Source organism: Dromaius novaehollandiae, chromosome 6, assembly GCF_036370855.1.
Source record: "Dromaius novaehollandiae isolate bDroNov1 chromosome 6, bDroNov1.hap1, whole genome shotgun sequence".
Taxonomy (NCBI): Eukaryota; Metazoa; Chordata; class Aves; order Casuariiformes; family Dromaiidae; genus Dromaius; species Dromaius novaehollandiae.
The window spans coordinates 29,455,663-29,481,766 of NC_088103.1; the positions used below are offsets into that span (position 1 = coordinate 29,455,663).

Consider the following 26,104-nt stretch of genomic DNA (forward strand, 5'->3'; position numbering starts at 1 on the left):
ATTGTTTGAACTGCTGTTATGTTGTACAATATTTAAACTGCTGACTCAGCATACTTCTAGTATCGTAAGACTACTGAAATATGACTGCATTGCTGACGCACAGCATCAGAGCTAAATCCAGTTTCCTTCCTTTTTAAATCTTAAGAGCAGATGAGTTCAACTACGCACTGAGAATTGACTACTCATCCACCTCAAATCTGTCTTTGGTAACCTGTCTCGAATAGCAGGTGGTAGGACTGCTGATGCAAAAAGCATGTGTATGGATTGAGAGTGTGTAAAAGAGATATGAGCATACATTCATAGAAAATGCTCAGTTTGCTTTATTTTTTTAATCTGAAAAAATGAGAAATTTCCTGCAAGGGGATATTTTTGACCAGAAATGTCTGGAATTATCTATTAAATTGGGTCTAACTTCAAGTAGAAGGCAGAGAGTTGGAGGAAATGGCAATAGAAAAAATGGATGCCAAGCTAGAAAATAAGACAAGGTAGAGAATCCGTATCTTGGATGCCACGTTCTGTCTCTGAGCACTGTTCCAGAACGGATACTGATGCAGTCCTGTACTGTGGGGTCCGCCACTTGCCTCAAAGGGGAACTGGGAGAGAGCATTGCTAGTTCAAACTGACCCGCTTCTCCCATCACATATTTAGTAATTCAAATGTAACATGTGCCAAGAAAGCATAAAGCAAAAACCTTTTTATTTAGATACTCTGTATAAATATGAAGGGAAATTTTCAGTCTTCATCAGTTCTGTATTTTCATGCATTAAGTGTTTTGTAGGCACATCTGATTTTATCCAAACATTGCTATTCTGGCAGAAATTCCCTCTTGGGTTTTATTAAAAGAAAGCCAGTGTCCTCGAGCAGTGCTAAGCACAAGGGGCCTAATTTAGTGGTGATGCTCACCACCCCCCTTCCTGTACTCCATTCCCTTCACCTTGTACCTAGAGTGATGTAACACAAATGTTAAGAAAAGGTGAGAGCTAAAACGGTGAGTGACATTTTAAGAGGCACGTTTTCCTGCTATTCCCTTCCTCCTCTTACCACTCATTTTTTGTCCCTGCAGGGAGAGGAGCTATGCCAGGCCTGACTGAGCACGTCCAGCCGCTGTGTCCGTCAGCCTTGGAGCTTGCACACACGCAGTGGGAAACCCTGCACTGGCCTGAGGCTGAGCAGGTAGCTGCAGTGAATGTAACAGGGGACTCAGCTTGCCTGTCTTGCCCTGTGGACATGAGGGTAAGGCACAAGATTGTTCCTTCCTTCCTCTCGGCTGAGGCATCATAGCAAACCAGGGAGAGCCAAGAATTGATCCAGTATTCCTAATTCATTTTATGTCATGTCAGAGAGGTTTGCTGCAACTGTAGCTGGAGTTCAAATGAACTTCCTTGCCCTGCAAACAACTAAGAGCAGTCCTGTTCTCAGTTAGAGCTGAGCTTAAAAAGTTATCAGCCTGTCAGCTCCAAAGCGGTGCCTACCTGTGACTGTGCTATTAGACTTACCATATGCTAACATGTCAGATGCAAAAAAAAGATTTGCATGTCAGTGGTCTGCTGTGAACAAGCTCCAATTCAGCAGCTCAAATGCTTAGTCACGAGCAGACACATCTTTAAAAGGAAAGGGCCTACATCAAATTCAGAAGCAATTTAAAAATAGAAGAGTGCAAGTTTCATACAGATAAATGTTTGAGAGTGGTATAAGGTGGTAAAACACACATAGCAAAGGACAAGAGCATACCAGTAATGCCAAATATAAGTCCCTGCAGGTTACTGTGGTCTTGCTTTGAATTAATTCTGAATTTAGCCTGGAATGTCAGTATTCATTTCAGGTCTCTCTTTGAGTTGTGGGTCACCAAACACAACACAACACAGTCTACCCAACCTAAGCTGCAAACATAAAAAAGCAGTTCCCCTATCTCTTTCTTGTTTCTTCTAGTTAATAACTTGGCAATCCAAAGCCTTCCAATAAAAGATGGAAAAATCACTTGTTAGTAAGCTTTTTACAGGTCCCTGAATTGAAAGGCCAGATTTTAAATGAACACCACTCAAGATATCAAGCAAGTATGGAAGGTCTTTTTTCTTGTTATCAACACTAGAAAAAGGTGGTTTTGTTTTGTCTTTTTACAAATGTACTTTTTCCTATAACAGAACTGATGTAATTTTTCTTAACAAGCAGCCACAAAGGGCAGCTTATTGTCACACACTTGTGAAAACATTCACCCATTGAAATTTGCAGGATTTTTTGAATATTCATTGCTTTTTGGTGTTTGGGGTTTTAGTTAACATTTACACTAACATTTTCAACCATTAATTTTAAGTGTTCCAGTGTTCTGCAAAAGGTCGAGACACAAAATAGTTGGCATGCAGTATTACGGGGCAATTTCTTAGCCATATTTCTGTTATCAATTTGACCTGAAAAATCAAGATCTTCCACTGATTTTAAATTTCTGGTTTGAAACTTGTTAACACATAATGTACACGTTTGTGTTACTTTCTCTTCACTCAACTTCTTTTTCTCTGAGCAGTGGGCAGAAGGTAGGGTGTCCAAATGGCACAGACTGTGTTCTAAGATATAAACAGTACCTGGCATTAGAAGCAAAAAAAGCAACAGAGTTTGCCAGTACTCACAGTAACCACGTCTCGATGCTTTACATAAGCACTACCAGTATAGATACAGAGGTGCTGTATCAAGCTTTTACACAATGTAAGTTTGTAAGCTCTGCTTGGGAAGTATGAAGTCACCTAAGCTTCTGCGTTTGTGCTGGGATCAGCTGGAGCCAGAAGCATGAGTTTAAAAAAGGACACTGGCATGTTGCCTAAGAAAAAATATACTGGCAATAAATCCTCTCTCTAAAGTATTTGGACAAAGTGTAACTTACAAATTTAAATAATCAGTAACCAGGCAATTTCAAAATACAAACAAAGACAATCTTGGATTCCTTGTTTCTTTGTAAAGAAGAAATATATTTCTGAAGTAGTTCAGTAAATAAAAGATACATCTGGTTCTTCAGGCTTCTCTTTCCTCAGGGATAAGTTTGAGTCTCAGTGTTGCCCCAAGCTCTTTCCACACATACAGATCTCTAGCTCAAGTAACTAACATAAGCTTGGCCTGTCTGGGAGCATAGCTTAGAGTGCATGTGTTCCTGATGCTCAAACCAATAATAATAGTGAGGTTAGGACTACTCTCTTCTGCTGATACAGCTACTTCTGTGATTCTAACATTGCTTTGCAGCATGTCTGCCTTTACTTAAGCTAATGCCTCTTCCATTCTCACAGTAACTCTTCTACCCTATCTACAGTATAGACGACTCTACAGGTGAATTACCTCTACAAAAAAGACAAAACAGGTGTATTTATACTATTTTGAAATTGTCACTGCAGCAGTGCTGTACTCCCTGTCCATCTCCCAGCCACACCACCAGCTCAGGCCACCTCTTCACCCCTGCTCACAAGCTGCCATCTGACTGACAAGAGAGCTGGACAGGGCTGCCATTAATGCATAAGTTAGATTTAGCCAGTGTGGTTTCCTGTAGCTTTTCTCAGCAAGGTAAGCAGCATCAACACTGGTTTAATATCTTACTACAGTTTCTACTTCCTACTCTCTATAAAGTGAATCTAACTTTTATTCTGAGACCTGCTGCCCTCCCTGTTTTTCCTTGAGTAGCTGCCAGATAAGAATAGCTCACAAAAGATCAATTTTATTCAGTTCCAAGTTTGCTCTGCTAATTTTGGCTAAATGGGAGGATTCCTAAGACCTTCTGACATTTCCTTACTGTGATCATTTGGTCTCAGATGAAAGAATAGTTGCACAAGGGGATGCATGCATCGGTTGTTCTGATAAGCAAAGTCTGCACTTTGGTGAGTCAAATCTTCACTAAAGCAAGCAGACTTCTTTCATATCACTCAATCTAGAGATAAAATGGGAAACTAATATTCCTAATAAAATTATCAGGTATTATTATAGTCCAAAGTGTCTGAATGGAAAAGAAAGTCACTGAGCCATATGTGTACTTGTCTGTGTAAGCTGTCATAATTTCTACAGTGCTTTGCACTGCTCTGAGTCTAGGGATTTTGCTAGGTGTATCAAACCAGCTCAAATGATAGACGTGTTTTGTTTCCATACAGTTAAAGATCCCTAGTAACAAGCATGCTTTCCATAGATTTTTTCTTCCAGGAGTATGATTAATCTTGGAACAAATACAAATGAGACAAACTTTCGTCATGTACTTATCTGCTGCATGGGATTTGTGTTTAAAGCTAAAAGGGCTAGGCGCTATGTCCTCATATGCACTCCGGGACTATTCTGATACACATTAAAGAATTTCCGCACATGGAAAGCATCCAGAAAGACAGCAGTAGCTCTGCTGCATGATCTGTCCAGACAACAAGGAAAGGATTGCTAGTGAAATTATTTCTGAAGAATAACTGATACTAAGCTACCGGGAGAAAGCCATTTCAGTGTTACATGCCTATGGAACAATTTGGTTTGCATGTATATTGTGTGCAATGATAGCATTTCAGATGTCCTGAGGTTTTAAGATCTTACCTCCACAACGAGTACTATTTTCTACTTAGCTGTTCTGTTTCTAGTTTTGAAATGTTATGGGTTATGAGGTATACCTGGGAAGAGAAATGGGCTCCCATTGGGCAAGTACTGGAGAAGTGAGGCAGAAGACTCCTTCAGCTCATACTTTGAGACCACATCTTGAAGACCAAAGAGCTTGGCCAGATGAGGCAAAGAACTGAAAAGGAAAGGGAGAAGTATTATGACCACTCCTCTGGAGGGACTCCAGAGAGAACCTGGGCTATATTTAGTTTTACCCTCAAGTCACCTTGCTGTTGAAATTACATCCTGTGCATTTCATCTTAACAGTAGTTCACATGCATGCAACATTTTAATATAAAAAGGGCCTTTTTCTGTTTTTATAGAAATTTATTCAGTCACCTCTAAAATACAAAAAGAATAATTTTGAAATTATTCTTTCCTGCATAGCTCTAGCTTACCTAAAAAACAAAAAATCCTGCATCTAGGATCACCCTATACACTCAGAAATGTTGCTATCTAAAGGGAATTTTATCAGGTGTTAAGCACTGGGTGTACTGGCCAAGTACACAGAGGGTACATACCATGCAAAATAATCACAGCCTCAGGTGAAATATAAGCACTACTATTTACTATTTTTAGGCAGCTGGGTTATATCACTGCATAATCATGATCATGAGAGTGACCATAAGGCAACATTCCAGCAGTCAAGGTATGTCCAGTCAAAGAAAAAAGACATGCATTTTCTGGAATGATTGGAAAATGATTTTTCATGGATCAATGAAGACATAAATTATTGTTATAAGACTTTTTATAGCCTATGCAGAAGAAACTTCTTAGTTGCCTACAAAGGATTACAGAAATAAGTGGATCATAGAAATAATCCTAGAAAAAATTGTATGAACAAAACTCTCAAAACTTTCCGTTTCTTGCTAGAAAATACAAAGTCCAGAAAAATGTTTTGAATCTACAAAAGTGCAACGTACATTGCCATTCACATACACTACTCAGTTGTGATAAAAAAGCAACAATACTTAATTTGCTAATATTTTCCCCTCCTTCAAATGATAACATTGGCAATAAAGAAAACCTACCAATATGTTAACTGTTCTTTCAGTTAAGAAAGCAATTTTTTAAAATGGCTTGACACATGGGTGGTGGTAGGGAATGTGGGGGGTGGGATTGGGGCAGTGATGCCCAAGACATTATAATTTCAAAATATTTTTGATAGCTATTTGTCACTAGGCAGTTGAAAGGGGAGTAACCATCTGTTTGCTTAATAATTCAGTGAACCTGCATGTAAAATGTAATTCAAATGAAAAGATAAATATTACAACACTTAAACAGTTTGAACTTTGGTAATGTATCATCATTTGTGGCTGATAGAGGAATCTTCCAATGTAACATCAATAATCTGTCAATGAATGAGTGGAAAACAAAAATTATTATTTTCTTGCAGCAGATATAGATTTAATACGAAAAAGCTTGTACTACAGATAAGGAGTTAGTTTGCTAGCATGTTTCAGTGTCCCTCCTTGAGCTAAATACTTGCTGAATCTTTGCAGTAATATGCTTCAGTGTAATATCTAGCAAACACTCTATATAGCATCAGTGAAACTGTTGGATGATATCTTTCTTGCACGCACTTCCCTTAGTTAGGTTATGCAAACAAAAATAGAGACCTAAATGGCAGAGCCTCAAAATAAAGCCAAATTCATGACTTTTTTTTCAGTTTTACGATATAGTTTGCTCTTAATACAGTTCAAAGATAGAATTATTTTAAAGCTCTTTGATTACACAGGGTATTCTAGGTTTCTTTGGCAAAATTCTACACTAAATTTAAAGTATTGCTTTGCTTTGATCTGAAAAGGCTTAACAAATAAATTGTCTTCAATTTATGCATGCAACAGATAAATGAAATGTAAGATTTCCTCTAAGTGAGGATTAGTTCCTTAAAATACGAGAGTGATTGCCTACTCTGAATTCAGGCAGAAATGCAAATATCATGTTTATCTGGTAAATGTTTAAGACTTTTGAGATTTATCTATTCTAGGCAAAAATATCTTTGGATGCAAATTTTAAATCTTGTTTGCAGGAACATAAGAATTGTTTTAATGGATCACTACTTGCTTCCTCCAAGAGTATCCATGGCAAAACGTACTCTGTCCTTCCTGAGACATTAGTACTGGCCACAGTAAGTGAGAAGATGTTGGAAAAATCATCCAAGGAAGTTTCCTTCTAATTGTCATGTGTTGGTTTATCTCCATGATAAACATGGAGATACACTTAGCAGGACATATACATACCTGTGTTCACTTCTTAATACTTTTTTTAAAAAAGATCATTTATTTTTATTGTTTTCTACTGACAACATGTGACCATTAGCATTTGATTCCAATAACCTTTTGAAAGTATTTTCTGCTTTCTGTTACTCGGTTATAATCTGCCTAAATATATTCTTCACACTAAGTCTCAGGATTTTAATTCTTTTCATATCTGATTTTAATATCTATGTAATCACATTCCTTCTTTTTATCAAGATTCCTCTTCTGAATCAGTGCCATGGACTAGTTTTCAGTAGGAGCCTTCCATTAGAGATGTTGAAATCCATTGTATTGGATCATTATTACTTCATGGCAGAACTATAGTTATTTCTTGACCCAATTAACTGTGTTGCTTAGGATTAAGTCAAGAACAGCCTTTTCTTTTGCAGACTGCAGAAGTAGCCATTCCAAAAAGCCATCATTTGAATTGTTGAGAGATTTCCTTTCAACAATTTTTCCTGAAATAACATTTTGCCAATCCATGTGCAAGTGGTTGGAGCAGTACACTACTGCTTTTTAAAAAAATATTAGACTGAGTTGCTTCTTTGCTTTTTCTTCACACTGCATATTCTGTATGGTATTTACATTACATGATATAGGCAACCAATTGAGTTATCTGAATTAAAAGCCTAGGCTTCTTGTATAGTCACTGGAAAGAGGTAAATTGTGTTAGAGGGCCCTTAAGAGCACATAATTTAGAACCCCCCCCCCCCATGTTAACTACACAGAGGGCTTGGAAACAGACCCTTCTGTTAAATGCCCAAGATAGATTGTGAAGAGGTCTGAACATCCCCAAAGCCTTTTTTTTAAATCAGGCTGATTAAAAAAAAAAAAAAGAAAGAAAGAAAAGAAGAAGAAGTCTGTTACAATAATTTCACTTGACCTCCAATTTAGGTGCATGGAAAGTCTCTCTAGTTCTTGCCCCTCAGAAATTTTGTCCCAGTAAAATGAAATTTCCAAGAGAACTACTATTTCCCATCTCAGTGCTCTGTCATTTCTAGATAGATTATAACCTAAGTACCCCACATTTATTTTTATTTCAATCAACTTCAGAGAAGCTGAATATGTCATGCTTTCCTTTCATTGGTTAGGCATTCTAGTTTGCCTTTATTTGCTTTTAGGTTTTTTGTACCTATTTGAGATACAAATGAATTTGCTTTGCTAGCATCCCTAATCAATGCCTATCTTTGGCCTGACAGCTCCTCTGCTGCTTGTGGCTTTCTTCCTAATAACAACTACCTTCTCCAGGCCTCTGCCATGTTCCCTTGTTGGCAGTCCATGCAACTCTGTTTTGCATGTGTGGAGTCTATGCTTTTATAAAAGCTCTCTATACTCTCCGAAGTGTTTAAGGCACTACGGAAAAACAAAAGCCCCCCTTAAGCCCTCTATACACACGTCAGCATAGTAGTCTTTGACAGGAAAACTGGAATCATTTTAAAGAAATCACAGGGGTCCTGGAGCAAAAGCTTTTTCCTGACTGATCTAAATTTAGTTTCCCTGACCTCTCATACACTTCTCTGTGCTTTTGGTGTCAGGATCACAAACTTCTCCCCACCACTAGCTACAATTTTCTCTAAAAGTCATGTGAACTGTCATCTTCACAGTTGGCCACCAAGTTGCTGAACAGCTCTTATGGTTGCTGCATACACAGGTATAGTATTTCGATGACTAAATCTCCTACCATTACAGCTTGTCTACATCTCACAGGTATATCCCTGTCTCTTAGAGGGACCATTTAGATATGTAATTGCTCCTCTCTGCAATGCTGTCTCTCAGTGTTTCACTATGTCCAAATCGCTTTTCATCTTAAAAAGATTTTATGTCTTCTTTGTTATTTCAGAACAACATGTTATATTTATTCCACTTTACCCCCATCTGCTGGTCAAACAAAGCTGGCACATATAAACCACTCATGGCAGTGGAGTGACTGGCAGAGAAAAGTGACTTGCTTGTTTAAGGTAAGTAGCCGAACTACTTGATAGATCAACTGAGATGACTTGATTTAAAGAAAACAAGAAAAAAGAAAAAAAAGAAAAAACAGGAAGGAAAAAGTTCTTTTAAAGATATGATTGCACACACATTCACTGTTACACAGCTTTAATTTTGCTGTATACTCTTATTTCTCAAATTAATCAACATCTCTTTTTGCTTAGAAAAAGTAGCTTGCAGTGAAAAAGTTTCTGCTTATAGTTTTAAAAATTTAGTTACTAAACAATTGGCCACTTCTGTTTCCCTCTTAAATTTCCTATTTTCATTTTAGGCATGTTTCATAATTTCCTGATGTACAGCATTAATTAACGTTGTTTTTTGCTGAGTCTCACCTGGAAATACTTCAAAGGAGTACACTTCATCATTCTTCTTTTGAAATAAGCCAAATCTCTGGACACTTGAAGTGTCTTATTTATACTAGTAGATATTTAATTTGCTTCCAAGCACAAGGCAAAGCACTGTAGGAACCAATTAGAGCTGAGAAATCCTCTCCAAATGAAGGGCTGACAGCTGAAAATCCTAAATCTGATGGACTGTCTTGCAGGATGGCAGGGAAGATGGCTCTGCCCCCAAGCAACCTTTAGTCTCCAAAGGAGAAACTAAACGCCTTTCAGTCAGCTCTATCAGTCTGTCCATACCCAGCAGTCCCCTTTTCTTTTCCGCCCTCTAGTGACCAATCAAGCAGGTTTCAAAAGAAACTATGTAGAAACACTCTTTAAAAATACATTCATGTATTTATTCAGCCAAGTCATGCCACTAATTTAAATATGCTACAGAGAAGAGGCTATTGGTATATCATGATTTACACTAAAAAAATGGCAGTCAAATGTTTCTAAGCTGTTAATGGGTGAGCTTCTGTGGTGGAGCTAATAATAGGTAGGTTATAGCCCCCTGCTTCCTCTGGAAAAGTCCTCACCAGAAGGTTGGGTATATATTTCAGTACAGTTTTCTAAATTTATAGTGCTGTACAAAAGACTGAAAGAAACCACTGAAATTTACAGATCATTTTTTCATAAAATAAATAAAAATATAAATAAAATAAAAACTAGGTTTATTTTATGGAGGGCCGATCTCTCAAAAATCAGAGTGAGGGCTATTAAAAGACCAGTCCTGAAAGGTGCTAAGAGTCTTTGACTCACTGAATTCAAGGGGAACTGAATGCTGCTCTTAAAGTATTACACATCTAAAAATTATTTCTCGTTCACAGAGACCTGGCATGGTTTTATACTCAAGCTGTCAGGAAGCCATACTGGAAAAGGAAGCCAGGCTATAGATAATTTTAAAAACTAGCATCTTTTTAGTATAAAGATGTGGAAAGAATGGATAGTTTCCTAATTTTAGATCCAAAATAACAATATATTTTATAAGCATGCTCTTTTTCTAACTTGCTTCAACCTTTTTCCATTAGCATTTCATAATGATATATTTTTGCCAGAGTTGAAAAAACAGACTTTCAGGTCGCTTCTTCAAATTGGAAACAAAAGCAACCAATTTCAAGTAAATTCATTTTCTATTTCTGTTGTAGACCTGAAGAAGAGTTTATGAACTCAAAGGCTTGTGTATTTTCTTCCAGCCACACTAGTTGGCCTACTAAAAGATATTCTCTCTCTCTGCAAATCTTGTTGTTCTGTCCTTTGACTGTCACAGAGATAACAACACCGCTATCACAGGTAAAATACAAAGCACTTCTCACAAGACTTTTTTGTGATTTCTTTTCTGCATATCAGCTGTCTGCTTTTTACCAGAAAATGTATGGGATGATCATGTAATGAATATGTACTTCAGATTTCCCTGAGGTGCTTTGATGGGTGTCCAACAAAGCCTGGGGCTCAGAGGGCAGGAACGGTAACCCCCACTGCCTGGCTGTGCCATGCAAGGAGGTGCTCAGGGTCCACTGACGGCAGAGCAGGTCTCTTACTCCTCCAGCCAACACCACCTCTCCAAATCCCCAGTTATCTAAGAGGGAAGATAATGTAGTGCTTCAGATAATAACTAGAACTTGACTCCCAACATACACATTTTATTTTCCTTACATGTTGTCTGTCGGGTTTTCACAGTCAGGTTACCAGCGACTCGTTTGCCCTGCTGACGTTTCAGGAAGCGAACTGCAGCACTGCAACTCTTGTTTCCATCTGTGGAGCCTGCACGTAGAAAGGGCAGCTTTTACCATGCATACTTTGGAGAATGAGATGTTGGGAAGGTCTGAGGTGGCTCCAAGCCGATGAGCCATATTTGATCATAGCTTACACCAGAATGTTATGGCCACATGCAAAGCAGTGGATGAATTACGTATGTGTGACAAAATCTGGTAGAGACTCTGGTCATACCCTGACTTTTCCCTGCCTACTAATAATCCTGCCTGCTGAACAGAGCTTGTAAGGTAAGTGGTAAAAGGGAGACATGCCAATGGGGTGGTAGACAACATATATGCATGATCAAGGCTGTCTGTCAAAGCACATATTTTCTGTCTCTGTGCCTAAGCTATCTGCATTCTTCTGTCACACAGCTGTAGCTATGTGTATATTAGTAAATTAAATAGTGCCAGGCTATAGACATAGGCTCTGGGACCTGAGCTGTCACTGTAACGTGGTTGGGCCTGGGACAGCCAGCAGTCTCCCAAACAACTCCTGGCCACAGGTTAGGCATTAGCATGGAGCAGGGACAGGCAGCTTGGATGCAACTACCTCATTTCAGGGGCCAGGAGAGTTTAACAGCCTGGAAGTGACTAGGCTGCACCAATTAGCAGCAGGGTCTGTTTCCTGGTTCCTAGGCCCTTTAATTGCTAGTATGACAATAGTCTGCGAGTTCAATTGACTTTGGGGGCACTCGTCTTTCCTGCCTTTGGAACAGGAAGCCACTGACCCTATTCAACTACCCTTACAAAAGTGTTTTTATTTAAGTACTATAGCGTGAGCGGAAAAAATGTTTTAGCATTACCGAAAGAGTCCTCTTCCCATGGGCCCCACCGGCGCTCACACTTCCCGTTCAGGCTGTCTGGCAGGCTTGCCTCCTCCTTTACGGAAGGGCAGAGATGCTCTGCGTTCAGTGTAAAACCTTGAGTGGGCAATGCCAGTCAACGCTATTTTCTAGCAGCAGTTTCCAAGATTAAGAAGGAAAAACTATATAAATTGTACAGTATAAATTCCATTTCACAGTTACTATGCAACTACATTACCTCCTTTAGAGGAACATGCTTCGCTACATAACCACATAAGGATCTCCTTTATTACATCATGAAGCTACTAGCAGCAGAACGCAATCTTACGCATTTTTCAGAAATTACCAAAAAAAAAAAATCCCCTCAATAGTTATTACATGTTAATTTATACGCCCCTGGGCTCAAGCGGGGCTGCAGCCGCCTCAGCCCTGGCACCGCCCCAGGCCCTCGAGCCCAACGGAAAAACCCGCCGCCGAGACCCGGCCGCGCCCCGCCCCCCGCCCGACGCCCCCACTGCGCATGCTCCGCGCGCGCGCCCCCGCCCGCGCGTGCACACGGCCCGCGCACTCCCTCCGCGCGCGCCTGCCCCTCGGAAGGCGCCTGCGCGGCCCCAAGCCTGGCAGTGGCTGCAGCTGCCGCCGCCGGCGCCCCCTCCGTCGGATCCCTCCGCGGCGATGCGCCGGGCGCAGCTGGCGGCCCAGCGGCGCGTGTCGGCGGGCCGCGGCCTGTGAGCGGAGCCGGCGGCTCCTCGGCCGCCTCCCGCGGGCCCGGGCCGGCATGGCGGGGCGGCGGTGCGCGGGCGGGGCGGCCGCCCTGGCCGAGGCGCCGGGCTGCGGCGCGGCGGCGGAGCCGGCCCGCGAGCTGTTCGAGGCCTGCCGCAACGGGGACGTGGAGCGCGTGAAGCGGCTGGTGCGGCCCGAGAACGTCAACAGCCGCGACACGGCGGGCAGGAAGTCCAGCCCGCTGCACTTCGCCGCAGGTACGGCCGCGGCGCGGCGGGGGCGCCCCGGGGGCCACGCTCGGGGCCTCGCCGCCTGCGCGGGCCCCGCGTGCTCGCAGCGCCCATTTTGTGGCGGGGGCAGCGCCGCGGCGGGACGGGCAGGCCCCGCGGAGCCGCCTGGCCGCCGCCGGGCGGGGAGATCCCCGGGTGGTACAGGTGGTTCTTTTTTTTTTCCTCCCGTCTTTCACCCTTAAAAAACGCTCGGCTGCCGTTCAGGACACCTCGATTGAGATTTTGGGCTGTTTCTGTGGTGGCTTGTGAGCTCTGACAGGTGACGTGCCTCGCAGGTACTGTTTCCATTGATTTCGGCAAGCCCGTTTATTTTTAGGGTTTTTCCTGCGAAGGAGGCCTGTCAGAGCACACAGTTCCTAAGCTTTCTGCTATCGTTAACAAACAGACTTTGTTAATTCGGTACTTAGATACGTAAATAACTGACATCACAGAACAACTGCTCTCCTTGGCAGCTGTCCAGAGGATAGTATCCCACCTTTTCACACAAAGACCTGATTGTGGCTGTTGTTTTGCTGTTGTTTCTTTTGATTTGATTGCAGCAGTTATATGTAGAACCTCAAGACAGGTTGGCTACAAAAGGCAGCAGCTTCTCATCTGCTAAACAACATGGATTGTAATAAAGACATTTGTTTCTTCACCGAATTGTTTTCGAAAAGGTCTCTCTTTAGGATGCCTTTTTCCCTTGTTCTGAAGACATAGTGGGTGTAAATTTCTGAAAGCCTCTTTTCAGGACAGCAGCATTTCACAGATTTAAGAAACTTGATCACAAGAGATCCCAGGAGGCAACTTTAAATATCCAGAGGAAAACAATTTTGCACTTACCTTTTTACGTGCAACAGTCTTGCCTGTTCTGTTATCAGCTCTGAATTTCTGAATAAATCAGTATGTTTTACTGCATCTTGACAAAAATGAGTGTTTTTCTGTTTGGTTGCGCTTTGTTTTGTTTATTTGTGCCTAGTCATATAATGTTGTGATTTGGTCCACCTCTCTGGACAGGAGTGATCTGTTGTCTTGGGTTTGAAAAACAGAACTTCTGATCTATAAAAAACTTTTTCTTTAAAAAGTACAGAATAAAAAAATTTTATGTGTTTGTTAGACTTCTAATGTTAAACAGGTTGGCGTGTAAATGGGAGAAGCCATGGCCATGCTTATGTACCCTTCAGGCTTGATATAGAGAAATTACTAATGGCTCCTCTCAGAAGACTGTGGGATCTGCCAAAACTCTATGATTAAGATCTGGCATAAAATACTTGCATAACTTCTTGATTTAACAGTCTTCCACGGCTTCAGATGGCATTCTTGTGCTGCCAGCCTACTTGCGGTAGACTCAGGTAGGAAGATAGTCATAAGTAACTCCTGTATTTTGGGGGGTTTTTTTGTTTTGCTTTTTTCCTTGTTATTCACAGATTGAATAACACTGTTTCCTGTCCCTGGAGGAATTACATTCCAGGAAGTAAAAGCAAAAGTCTGTTGTGTTCTTGCTTTCTTTAGGCTAGATGTGTCTACATATTCGTTCTCAGAAAATAGACTATGAAACTTCTTCAACTTCTTCAGTCAGTTTCAAGACTTTGTCTTATGGAGGAAGCTAAAACATGAAGATAGATTTTTGTATTGCCTTTTTTCTCATTTGCAGTGGCATTCTAATCTGAACTCAGGTTCCAATTTTTAAGGTTTTTTTTTCCCTCCAGATCTTACCTATTTACAGGAGACAAAAAAAAAAAAGAAAAGAAAAGAAAAACTTCTTTTTGTATGTGTTATTTTGTAAAGATAGATTTTAAGAATTGCTGTAACTGCAAGCTTTCCCTGGGCATGTGCCACTGTTAAAAGCAATACACACTGGGATTTTGGTATAGTTTGCTCTCTAGTTTTTTGCAATATGCAATTGTGTGTGGGGGAAATAGGTTGTCATGATGTTTAAGTCAACAGTTCACCAGCATGTTAGGCTCAGTCTTCTCTCACTGTAAGCCACACACTTATTTAAAGGCAGTCAATCCTTTTCATTGCAGTGCATGTCAACCTGAAAGAATCACAAGGTTTTAGGGACTTGACAGGAACCAAAGTGCAAGGTAAAACTCATCTGAAAACCGAAGGACTGGGTAGGGGAGAAGAACCAGAGCTAACAAGTAGAACAATTATTTCTGTCTCTTTTCGTCCTGTCAGAATTAGATGAATGTCAATAGAACGTCAGTTGACGCAACAGCGATTGTTGGCTACATATAGTTACAATTTTCTGTTGTGATTGATGTTCAGGATTTGTAAGCTAAAAGTTTATAACCTTTCAGATGAACAAAACAGCTACTTGGCCATCACAGACAGTAGAAGACTGTCAACTGGAGACCTCAATTAGCCCTTCTACTCTGCAGTTGGAATAAAGTGTTCTTGATGAAAACAACAATTATTTAGCACAAGCGCAGGCTATGATACCATTTTGTTGGTCTTTTTCTAGAAGCTCAAGAGCCAAAAATAAAAATACTTTAAAATGGCAGCATATTTTTCACTAGGTATTGAAATTATCCTTGCAGCAGCGGACTAATAGCAAAGAGGAACAGTAACAGTAGATACTGGCTTCCTTTCCTGTGCTGGCAAAGGCTGTCTTCTCTTTCCACTCCCAGCGAGAACAAGAGAGAGGAGGGAGAGGCTGTTGTGCAGAGATTGGCTACCTCCTCTGTACACGTACATCCTTTGTAAAATAATGAGAAAATACTTCTGTTTCCATATATGGTGCCCTCTTGTACAAATACTTCCACAAGGAAGCAGGGAATCCCTGCTGTGCATTTACTACTGAGGAGAAGTTACAGAAAGTGGTACGATGCAAATAAAGTGTTGTTGCCACATTAAAATAACTGCAGGTAGTTTGGACATGTTGCTGTACTACTTTGGATATTTTCCAAATGAATGCTGGCTTTGCACTGAGGAAAGCTATGGGTCGTCCATGAATTGTATGTGATTGAATCCATGTACTAGAGAGCTAATTCACCTGTCACTCCTCAGCACCTATAAAGGGATTTACCACATTTGAGTAATAATCCATTTTGGTATTGATTCTCACTAAGTTTAGCATTTCATGTTCAAAACCATGGATATACATCAAAGCTTTGAGGGACAGGCGTGTCTTCTGTACAAAAAATGAATGATGTTTATCCACCAGAGGCACAACTTCTAGGCAGCAAATTGGATCAGAGGTTTTTCTAACGTAGCCAAAGCAGTTTCTAGAAAACATTTTTTTTTTTTGGGGGGGGGGGGGGGGTACCAAAAGAAGATACCAAGCAGTCTGTTGTGGAAAACGGCTTTGATATCATCTTTGCAGGACTCTGTCACTTGTGAAAGGTGTTGTCTGAGTAGATCCTGTAAGAAATTACCAAATTTTGAGTATGCATTCAAACTGAAACAGAATTTTAGGGAATTTTGAAGGTATAAGAAATGCAGGAGGAAACATATTTAAGAAAAATAAGAATATTTAAAATAGTTATGAAAGCTATATTTACTTTATTTAAGAATGAGAAATGTGCTGCATATAATTCAATGTATAGAAGATAGGGCTGTTTGGATATATGTCGTGTAGATACTGATTTTTATTTTGGCGGCAGAAGCATGCATGTGCAGTGGATATGACTTACTGTGCCTGTGCAGAGAAATTTTTCTGGCATGTATGATAGATCTGATCCAGTTTGCATTTCTAGTGTATGGACTTTGTGGCTCATGTTCTGTTAGTTTGACTTGTGTCTGTGCAATAGCACAAGCTGGAATTTCTGGCAGCTTCTTTAGACTTGCAGCCTGTATCCAGCCAGATATGGGATGTCTGTAGTAAATGGCTACAGTTGCTCTCTCTGGGCATTAGGAAAAAAAATTACTGAACACATCTGGGAAAGCCTGTGCTGCATAATAGTACCAAAAAGCATCAACGCTATTGCTTTTTAAACAAAAGGAAAAGTCTTTGTCTGTAGGACCTAGAGATACGTATGTAGAGATCTAATGTGAATTTCTTCTGCTATTTTTTTCAGAGAAGCAGCTTGGGAGGACAGGAAAGGTACCATCTGCTAGTTATAATATAGGTAGCAGTGTAATATTAAGAATCAAAAGCATATTTGACCTACAGGGTGTGGTTCTATAGGAGTTAAAGTGCCCAGCAAAGTAAAATTTGAATTATGTAATCAAATGTATTTTGAAGAATTGAAGCACGTTTCTGTTTGGTGACCATTGCCCTGAAAGTACCTGGGTGTTCATTCTGGGATTAAAAAGTTTCACGTAGCAGCATCTTTATAATCCATAGAAAGTTATGGGCAGTGTGGTTCCTTACCAGACATTTGAGGGAGGAGAAGGAAAGATAGAATTTTTAAAAAGGCTTTTCTGAAGACATTTCCTGTCTTCAGCACATTTAACTTGTATATGGGATCTCCTCTCAGCGTGGCTAGGTAATCACATTTATGGACTTAGCACAAAAAAATAGTGGGATCCAGAAATTGCTGAAAATTACAACATTCATTTTTTGAGCTCTTAACAGCAAAGGTGAAAGCCTCTCCTGCTCCAGGTTTTCAGTGATTGTCAGTCTGGAAGAAGGATTTGCTAAATAGACCGTGCTATGAAAAAATTCACGGTTGTAACTAAAATGCTAGCATGTCTTTTTATCTGTTCTCTGATTTTGTCACTGAAATACTGTGCAATCATCAGCCATAAACATAATTTCTGGGTTACGTTGCCCTTGAATTCTCTCTACCCAGTGACTTTCCATGGGCGATTTATAACACAGTTTGAATTTGTTACAGTCTGAGTATAATTGTTATTTGTAATTGCATGATGATTGGGTCTGAGGAAAAAGCTCTCATAAAGAGACTTCATCCCCAGTTCTTGATCTCTTTGGAGAAAAAGGTTTGCAACTCAGAAATTTAAAGCAAGGAAGGGCAAGTTCTGTACACATGGGTTTTTTCCCATCATGTACTTAGCACAAATCTGGTATGTACCAGTATATGGCTTACTACCTGCCTAGTAATCCCTGAGACCCACCCAGACCTTCATGAAACTTTTGAGGGAATTTTGTCAGCAGTGTCCTTTAGAGCATAACCATATAGGCATAATGACTATAAACAAAAGTCCTAAGTCATTCTGGCCACTTTTGAAGATGTTAGAGAAAGCATAGACACAGTTGATAAATGTTTGAGGTACTGGTTTATTTGCTATTTTATAAATGTGGAAGATACAGCTAATATTAAATTATGGTAACTAAAGAATTGGCTTATAAGAACAATTACTTTACTTACATATTTCTAGTCCCAAATGTGCGAGTAGGCATATTTTTTGCTACCCGCTAACTTAAATGACAGGTTTGGAAAACCGTGCCAGAGAATGTAAGAGCATGTTTGTGCTTCAGTCATGATCAAATATTTATAATCATATTAGGGATCAGTGAAATTAGAACTTACGAATATCTTTAAATTATGGTTGTGCATACTCTTGTAATAACTTTCTTCTATAGAGAATGGTCTCTTAGATAATTTTTTCTGTCCGTAAGGGTCTACTTAAGTGATACTTCCAAAGATGAAAACTATGTGTGTATTATATTAATTGTCCTTAGAAAGTAGACAGCCATGCTTCTAGAGCTTTAGCCTTAGAGCAGCGCAGCTCAGCTGCTTTTTTAATATAAGCAGTGTAGTTCTGTAAAATACTTTTTCATGCTATATAACTATTTTAAAAGTCTGAAATATGAATCGTACATGCCTTGTTCTCTACCCAGTCTTACCCCCTGCTGTTCCCTGGGCTCAGCTATTGGTCCTTCTGCAAACTTGCAGCCTGACTGCAGGTTGGCAGAGTATCGTGGGCACTGGCTTTTAAAGACCACTAGTCTTCCCTGCACTTTATAGGTTAAAAAATCCCACAGCCATTGCTTCTAATTATTGGAACTACTGTACTGCACCTGTGAGCTGTAACACCTACTGATTTATCAGAATCTCAGTGTGCCAGGCCCTATGTAATTGCAGAGCTGAAAGGTGGTTACATTAATAACAGCTTGTGCCTTCCTAAAAAGTAGCCATGTGAATAAGAATATAATCAAACTTATTTTTCAGTCTTTTAAAATTTGCATTGTTCAGAGGCAACAGTAGTCTTAATATTACTTGCTTTAAAGGGCAAATTTTTCCATTTATTCAAATATCTTAATTTTTACATTCTGTATCATTGAAAGGCTTTCTTTTGATTAAACATGGTTATGATAAAATACTGCATCATTTAAAAAGTTTGAAGGAGAGTTCTATTTCTTGACTCTGTTCCCTAAAGTGAATACTTTGAGGATTGAACGGATAAGAAAATTAATACTGAAGAGGGAGTTACTTTAAATAGTATTAAGATTGTAGCTATTCCTTTTATACCAGTGAAAATGTGCATCCTACTGTCATGGCAGTTCAAGAATGTATCCACATTGAGCTGTATCAGTTATAACAGCTTAAGTGTTATAGCAGCTTAAGTGGTGGTGGATTTTTGTTCTTGTTTTTGAAGCACATGATCAGGATAGTAGTCATTGGTATAAAATTTGTCTCATGATCTGAATGTAACTGGTATGTGTTCTGAAGATAATGCTATAAGTTCCATTTAAGTTTATAATTATTTTAAGCAACTGTGAGAATTTCTGCAATTTTTTTGTACAGGCAAGCTAGGGTCTGGCACCCAACTCTTTTGTATTTTGGGGAAAAGATAAGGATTCAGTCATGTCGTATCCATGTCAGATCTGTGTCACACAAATCCATTTTAACTATGAATTGTGAACATTCAGTGACTAGTTACAGGAAACAGTAAAATCTTGGGTCCTGTCTGTTAAGTTTTTGTCTTGAATGTAATTCCTTCTTAGGTTCAAGACAAAAGCTGCATCAACTGCTGCCTGTTTCCATCCTTTGCAAAATGTCCCTGGAGGCTTTCGTAATCTCTCCTGCTGTGTTCATTGGTCATCAAGTGGGATTCTTGTACTGAATCATACAAAATATTATTAGCTTTAACAGCCACAGAAGTGGGTTATTTTGTTGTCAGTGTTCGGCTCTTTTATGCTTTCAAGAAGCTGTTGACCTTTGTTCCAGTAATCTTAAACTATTTTTCTGCTGATTTTAGTATAGTTCTTAGGGGTTTCATAACTAGCCTTAGTGTGTAAATGTTTCTTTAATAAGGAATGCTGCTTGTGATTTTATGGAAGTTTGTTGTTTTACTTTGGATATGTGAGACAAGGGGGTTTCTTCCCCCACCCCCATACTTTTCTTCTCTAAGAGATGACACAGGGCGCTCTATCTATTCCAGGTTTTGGTCGGAAGGATGTAGTTGAATATTTACTTCAAAGTGGTGCCAATGTCCACGCTCGAGATGATGGAGGCCTTATTCCTCTTCACAACGCTTGTTCTTTTGGACATGCCGAAGTTGTCAATCTTCTCTTGAGGCATGGTGCAGATCCTAATGCTCGGGATAATTGGAATTACACTCCCCTTCATGAAGCTGCCATTAAGGGCAAGACAGATGTCTGCATCGGTAACTTCTTCCCATTCTTCCTATGACTGACTCATTTCTTTTTGTTTTGTTTTTTTAAAAAAAAAACTTTGAAAACCTGTTTTTATTCTGTGAAGCTACATCTAATGTAAGGATTAAATCCAAAAGTATTTTGTAAACTTAAATTCATATGCCAGTATTATCTGAGAAAATAACTGCAGGTTTTAGATCTGTTTTTGATCATTCCCTAAATATAATGGTTCACACTGACTTCATGAGGAAAGCACTTTAGAGCAATGTAATGGGACTGGATTCTCTGCCATTTCAGCCTCAACTCTGTACTGCCTTCTGCTGTTACTCATGGTGCAGAATAGTGAACAGAACTGTCTGTAATGATGGATTCATTTTGTCTCTCTGCATAGCAGCCATGTTAATTAGTGGAGTGTATGAGCTAAACTTAAGCAAGGAAAATACATTATATTGACCTTATGTTTTGCTTGCACAGTCCCAAGACTTGAGGTAGAAATGTATGCATGTGCTAAAGAAGCTGTTTTTTGCATTGAGCTGTTTCCTTCCATTTAATTTATTCAGAAGCACATCTGGAGAACTGGACATATAGCACTGCATTTTTGGCCCCAGTACCAGTGAAAGGTCTAGAAAGATGTGTGGCCTGCTACCTCTGTATACAATTTAGGGCATAGTCGCTCATGGTTTTGAGGCAGCAGGCTCTGGCTCTGATGGAGAGGTAGCCACCATTCTTTTGGGGTGTTTTAGTCACAGTCTTTCAAATGAGATTGCCTGCTGTCAGACTGTGAATGTTCCACTTCTGCCCTTGTCTCATAAAACGTGTCTAGGCATGTTTTGGTAGTTAAACTGTTTGCAGACGATGTTAAGGAATTTTTGACCTACAGAATTGGAGAGAGGAAGTTAGGACTGATAACTGCATATTTTTCTTTTGTTGCTTCCTGTTTAGGTAAATGATACATCTCATAAGGCTTATAGAGTTGTCTGCCCTATAGAGTTGTTTTCTCATGAAAACTTTGCTATTTTGTAGTATTGCTGCAGCATGGTGCTGAACCAACCATCCGTAACACAGATGGAAGAACAGCTTTGGATTTAGCAGACCCATCTGCAAAAGCAGTGCTGACTGGTAAGTGATAATCCTTATTTGTAATTCATTGAGAACACATTATGGCTAATAACACTCGAACATAACACAGTATTCTGTTTTCTTCCTCTGATATTAGCTTTATAATTCTGAATAGAAAATACCCCTGTGGCCTTTGTCATCTCAGAATGTATTCAGTCATGGGATGTGTTCTGGATAAACAGTTTATTGTGCTACTTCAGTAATGGGCTGTAAAATTTTTAGCACTTGTGGTCTCTAAAATTATGGAGGAGGAGGCAGCTAAGTATTACATTTCCATTCATGATCTTCACGTACATAGCTATTTAACAGCTAAAGAAATTCACTTTTGACTTTCAGGTGAATACAAGAAAGATGAACTCTTAGAAAGTGCCAGGTATGCATTTCTACGGAAGACATCTGGAATTTAGTTGTATTTTCGGAATTGTCTGGAGGTTTGTATGTAATGAATATGTATTAGCTTTTGAGCTGGCTTTCCCTCTAGATACTAAGCTTGGGCTGTTGTCTGTGAATAAAACTACTAGAGTATGTATATAAATATTTTTGCTTTGCCTTTAATGCATACAATATACAGGAAAATACATTCTACAAATCTGCTCTAAAGATATGTAACAGCAAGCAAAAACACAAGAACATAATAAACTATTAAGAGTAGGGATAAAAAGAATTTTGCTTATTTCATATCTTGTTTTTTAGGAGTGGAAATGAAGAAAAAATGATGTCTCTTCTTACACCGTTAAATGTTAACTGCCATGCAAGTGATGGCAGAAAGGTATTCTTTTGTCTAAAACCTGCTTTAACGTTAAGTCATTCTTAAAGGTTTCAAGGTTACCATTTGACCAGATTTTAAGAATGCTAAACATGGATTCTACATATTTTCTTAAATATTTGCGTGGAGAAGGAATGTCCTAGCTGATTATGCGTTTTAACCTTAAAAGGCATGTGTGAGTGCTTCTGTCTAGGAGCAGTAAATTAACATCTTCTCAATTGAAATTTCTGCTTCACATCTGCAGTGAGAAAGAAGGGAAGCCTTTCATAGATTATTATAGTTACCATGTAATAAAGAAGTATAAGTAGGCCCCTTGTTCACCCAAAACCCTAGGCAAGTTATCGCCACTGTTTCAGAATCAGGTTAATTGTCGCTATAAGTATTGGTAAAGATATATTTGCAAAAACATTCAAAATCTCCATTTAAAAAAAAATTCTGATAGACCCCCAAGCTAAGCCTGTAGCTTACTGAAGCTGAGTTAGCTAACTTTGGTATCCTAGTAGTTCTCATTAAGTATGTGTACTCTGTCCTTTTAGTTGGTTAATTTTTGTTTGAACCCATTTCTCTGTGTTAGGCTTTGCTGTAAGATACTGGAATCTCCAAAATACCTACACATCTCTATTTTCTCACCTTCTAAGCGTGAGGCTGAACCTTCAGAAATGTACAAAGTCATTGAGTTGATGAGTTTGTAAATGAAGAGTTTGTAAATTCTGTTGCCTTTCAGCTCTGTGCTTGGTGCTGCTGACTGGTATTCTTGAGTGGGTTTGCAAGAAAGACCATAGAGCAGTTATCTGACTGCTCTGTGGAGGGGGAGAAGGTAGAAAAGAAGGTGAAGATTGCCATGTACCCCATTAACTTATGCACTCATAGGTGTGGATAACCATCTCTGATGATTTCTAAACTTAATCTATTGATTGTCAGGGAGACCTATCTAGCAGTCAGTGCTTGTAACAGCCGCCTTAACTCCCCTTTAGCAAAGGGTTATAGTTCATCCCAGCAGGTAAGAGTATTTATAGTTATGGTAGCCTAAAACATAGAAATGGATTGCAGGACTCAAAAGTCTGTTAAGAGGGCTTTCATTGTCAGAATGTGTTAGTGAGTAAATAAATTTAGGATTTGTGTTTATTGTAACTAGAAGAGTAGTCAATAAGGAATGAATGTAGATATTAAATGTCTGATTCAAGCACTCTTTTTTGGGGGGGGGGGGGAAGGGAGGTTGCAAGTACCTTAAAGACCTCAGTAATTAGAACTGTTAACAAGTATTGGGGAAAAAAAACAGTCGATTTTGTGTTACTGATTACATCTACATTCTGCCTTTTCAGTCAACTCCTTTACATTTAGCAGCTGGGTATAACCGTGTTAAAATAGTGCAGCTGTTACTGCAGCATGGAGCTGATGTGCATGCTAAGGATAAAGGGTAGGTTCACTTCTTGCTGGGTTCAGAATAAATAAACTGTTCAAAATTAAGCTGTGTTAAAGAATATTAATACCATTTTAACCATGAAAAATTTTGGATTTGAGGCCATTATGCCATCTTTTAATCTGTCATGACAAAAATACAAAGTGCTTTGTCTTAAGTCTTGTGAAACAGCCCAACTCAAACTGAACTCACCATAAAATATGCTGGGTTTTTTTAGGTATCATTAAACAACATATCTTTTGTTTAATAATATACTTTCATGTACCACTGTGGAGTCAGCAAATGTTTTAATGGTTGAATCAGTGATAAAATGATAAAGTTGAAGATCTGTTTCTCAAAGGCTTTATTTGGACTACATTTTTAAGCATCTCAGGAAATCCAGTGAAATATAGAATGTAAGTTTATTTACAATTGCATAAAATATAATGAGAAACCGGTTTTTAAAAATGTGTGTGTATGTACGTACATTAAAGATTGCGGAAAACAACTTTTACTCCTCCTTTTTTCTCAGATCACTTCAAAGACACATGAATAGCTGCCTGATGAGACAGCTTCAGGTGTCCCATTGGGGCTGAAATTCACTTTTGTCAGTCCTCCCTCCCTTAATAGCCCACAGGGAAAGAATTCACTTTGGGCAATTTCTCAGTTGCTCCTAAGACAGCTCAGTTCAAGAGAGTATGAAGACGGCCTTAAAAACACGGTAGCTCTGCTGTCATTGTAGATTGTAGAACGTTGTACAGTTACTTAAATGTTACTCAGTAAGACTCCTTTAGTTTCCAGGGGAGAAGATAATCTTACAGCAGTGTTCTTGTGAAAAAGGAAATAATTACTGTCACTCCTGAAAAGCTCCTGCAGATAGTTCTTTCTGCTTAGGGTTCCAAGTCTGTCAGAGGAACCATTTCATATGCAATAAGACATTGTAATTCATTTCTGGTTTTGGTCATTTTTAATGGTTATTGTTCTGAATAACATTGTAGAGCTTTTCTGGGTTCTTCCCCAGAACATTATGTCGCCCTCAACTTCATTTAAGAGTCACAGTCACTATTTTTGTAAAACGCTCAAGATGCAATATACTGTTATTTGCACTGTTCTAGATAAAAATTGTAATTGAAATGTGTAATAACATATTCCTCCCCTTCTCTCCTACACAGAGATTTGGTTCCACTTCACAATGCCTGTTCCTATGGTCATTATGAAGTAACAGAGCTTCTAGTAAAGGTTGGTCTTTGAGGAGATTAAGTTAAACTGGGTGATACTGCATACGAACAGTTTGTAATAGACTAATGAAAGTTGCATATCTTTTATTTTGTACTTAAATTTACAAAGCTTAAAAAGAATGATTGATTTGTTTTGCTGTCCATGTTAGTTAGTGATTATCAGGCTGGAGCTAAATCTCAACAGCACCTTCTGCTTGCAAGGAAGCTTTCTCCTTATAAACATGCTATCTGTTTTTTTCCTTCTTGGCTCCAAAGTTGAATGTTTTTCTTACCACCATGTAAGTATTCCTTCTCTCAACCCTCCCATCCCCCATGCAAAAAAACCCACAAAAAAAACCCCTGAGGGATATTCTATTCTAGTTGACAATAGAAAAATATTTCAGAAGATGCAGTATGAAAAGGGTTTTTGGAAAGTGTATTGATAAAGATTGTAAATGTTTAAGATTAAAGAATAGTCAGTCTCTTTACAACATCAATTCTGGCCCTGAATCATAGCTCTCACACCAAAGAAAGAAAAAGTGTGTCGACTTTTTCATAGCATAAGTGAACTCTCAGAGCCAAAGTGATTTATTTGGGTTATGTTAATCTTGAGGACAAAGTATGATACACTACTAAACATTAAACCAGGGGCTCCAAGATGTGGCTTGAAAGATCTGACTGTTGTCCACAAAAGGACTTTTGAACGGTGTCCATTTTCAGCTGCTACAGCAAATCATGAACATTGTAGCAGCTGCGGGTTTTCTGTCACATAACTGTGGATGTTTGGACGCTCAGGGACTAGCTGTTGGTCAACCCTGTACATCTCAGTCCACACTAATTCCTTTTATTTTTCTATTTCTTTACCAAAAATAAAGTAACAAGTGATTAAAATAAGCATGTATCATAAAAGGTTAAAATAGTCAAGCAGTGGGAAAGAACATGCCCTACCAGACTTGCTTCCAGACAGTAACATTGAGTATTGAGTAACGTTACTTTAGGCACTGAAGAATTACATAGAAAGTAAACATCCAAGAGTATTACTGACAGAACCTTTACTTAAATCATTTGAGTCCAAATCAACTTTAGGTGCCTACCTCCTTTTAGATATTTAGCCTTTATCTCTCAGGGGATATTCACAGAACATATCTTTATCTTAGTGAAACTGTTCACTGGAGACTTTTTCTAGAGCAACAAGAGACAGAAGCTTGTACAAATGTGATTTGGAGGGGGTTAACTAGGCTCTTCCTCTGATTTGTCCAGTAGCAGAGCTCCTCTCTTTTTAGAGAAGCTGGAGAAAGCCTGAAGGGACTAGCCTTCC

General features: G+C 39.2%; 1 protein-coding gene across 2 annotated transcripts in view; it reads left to right on the top strand.

Annotated features, from left to right (window-relative positions):
* Positions 1-12,349: 12,349 nt before the first annotated feature.
* Positions 12,350-26,104, top strand: part of TNKS2 (tankyrase 2) — a 34,408-nt gene continuing 20,653 nt past the window's right edge. The window contains exons 1-7 of one of the 2 annotated variants that reach the window (XM_064514034.1): positions 12,350-12,766; positions 20,072-20,296; positions 21,309-21,404; positions 21,741-21,777; positions 22,098-22,173; positions 23,493-23,587; positions 24,742-24,808. In XM_064514034.1, coding sequence (XP_064370104.1) covers positions 12,565-12,766; positions 20,072-20,296; positions 21,309-21,404; positions 21,741-21,777; positions 22,098-22,173; positions 23,493-23,587; positions 24,742-24,808 — 798 coding nt within the window. In that variant the 5' untranslated portion in view covers positions 12,350-12,564. Of the gene's footprint in view, positions 12,767-20,071; positions 20,297-21,308; positions 21,405-21,740; positions 21,836-22,097; positions 22,174-23,492; positions 23,588-24,741; positions 24,809-26,104 lie in introns of those variants that run through there. The other variant, XM_064514035.1, reaches the window with a different exon arrangement.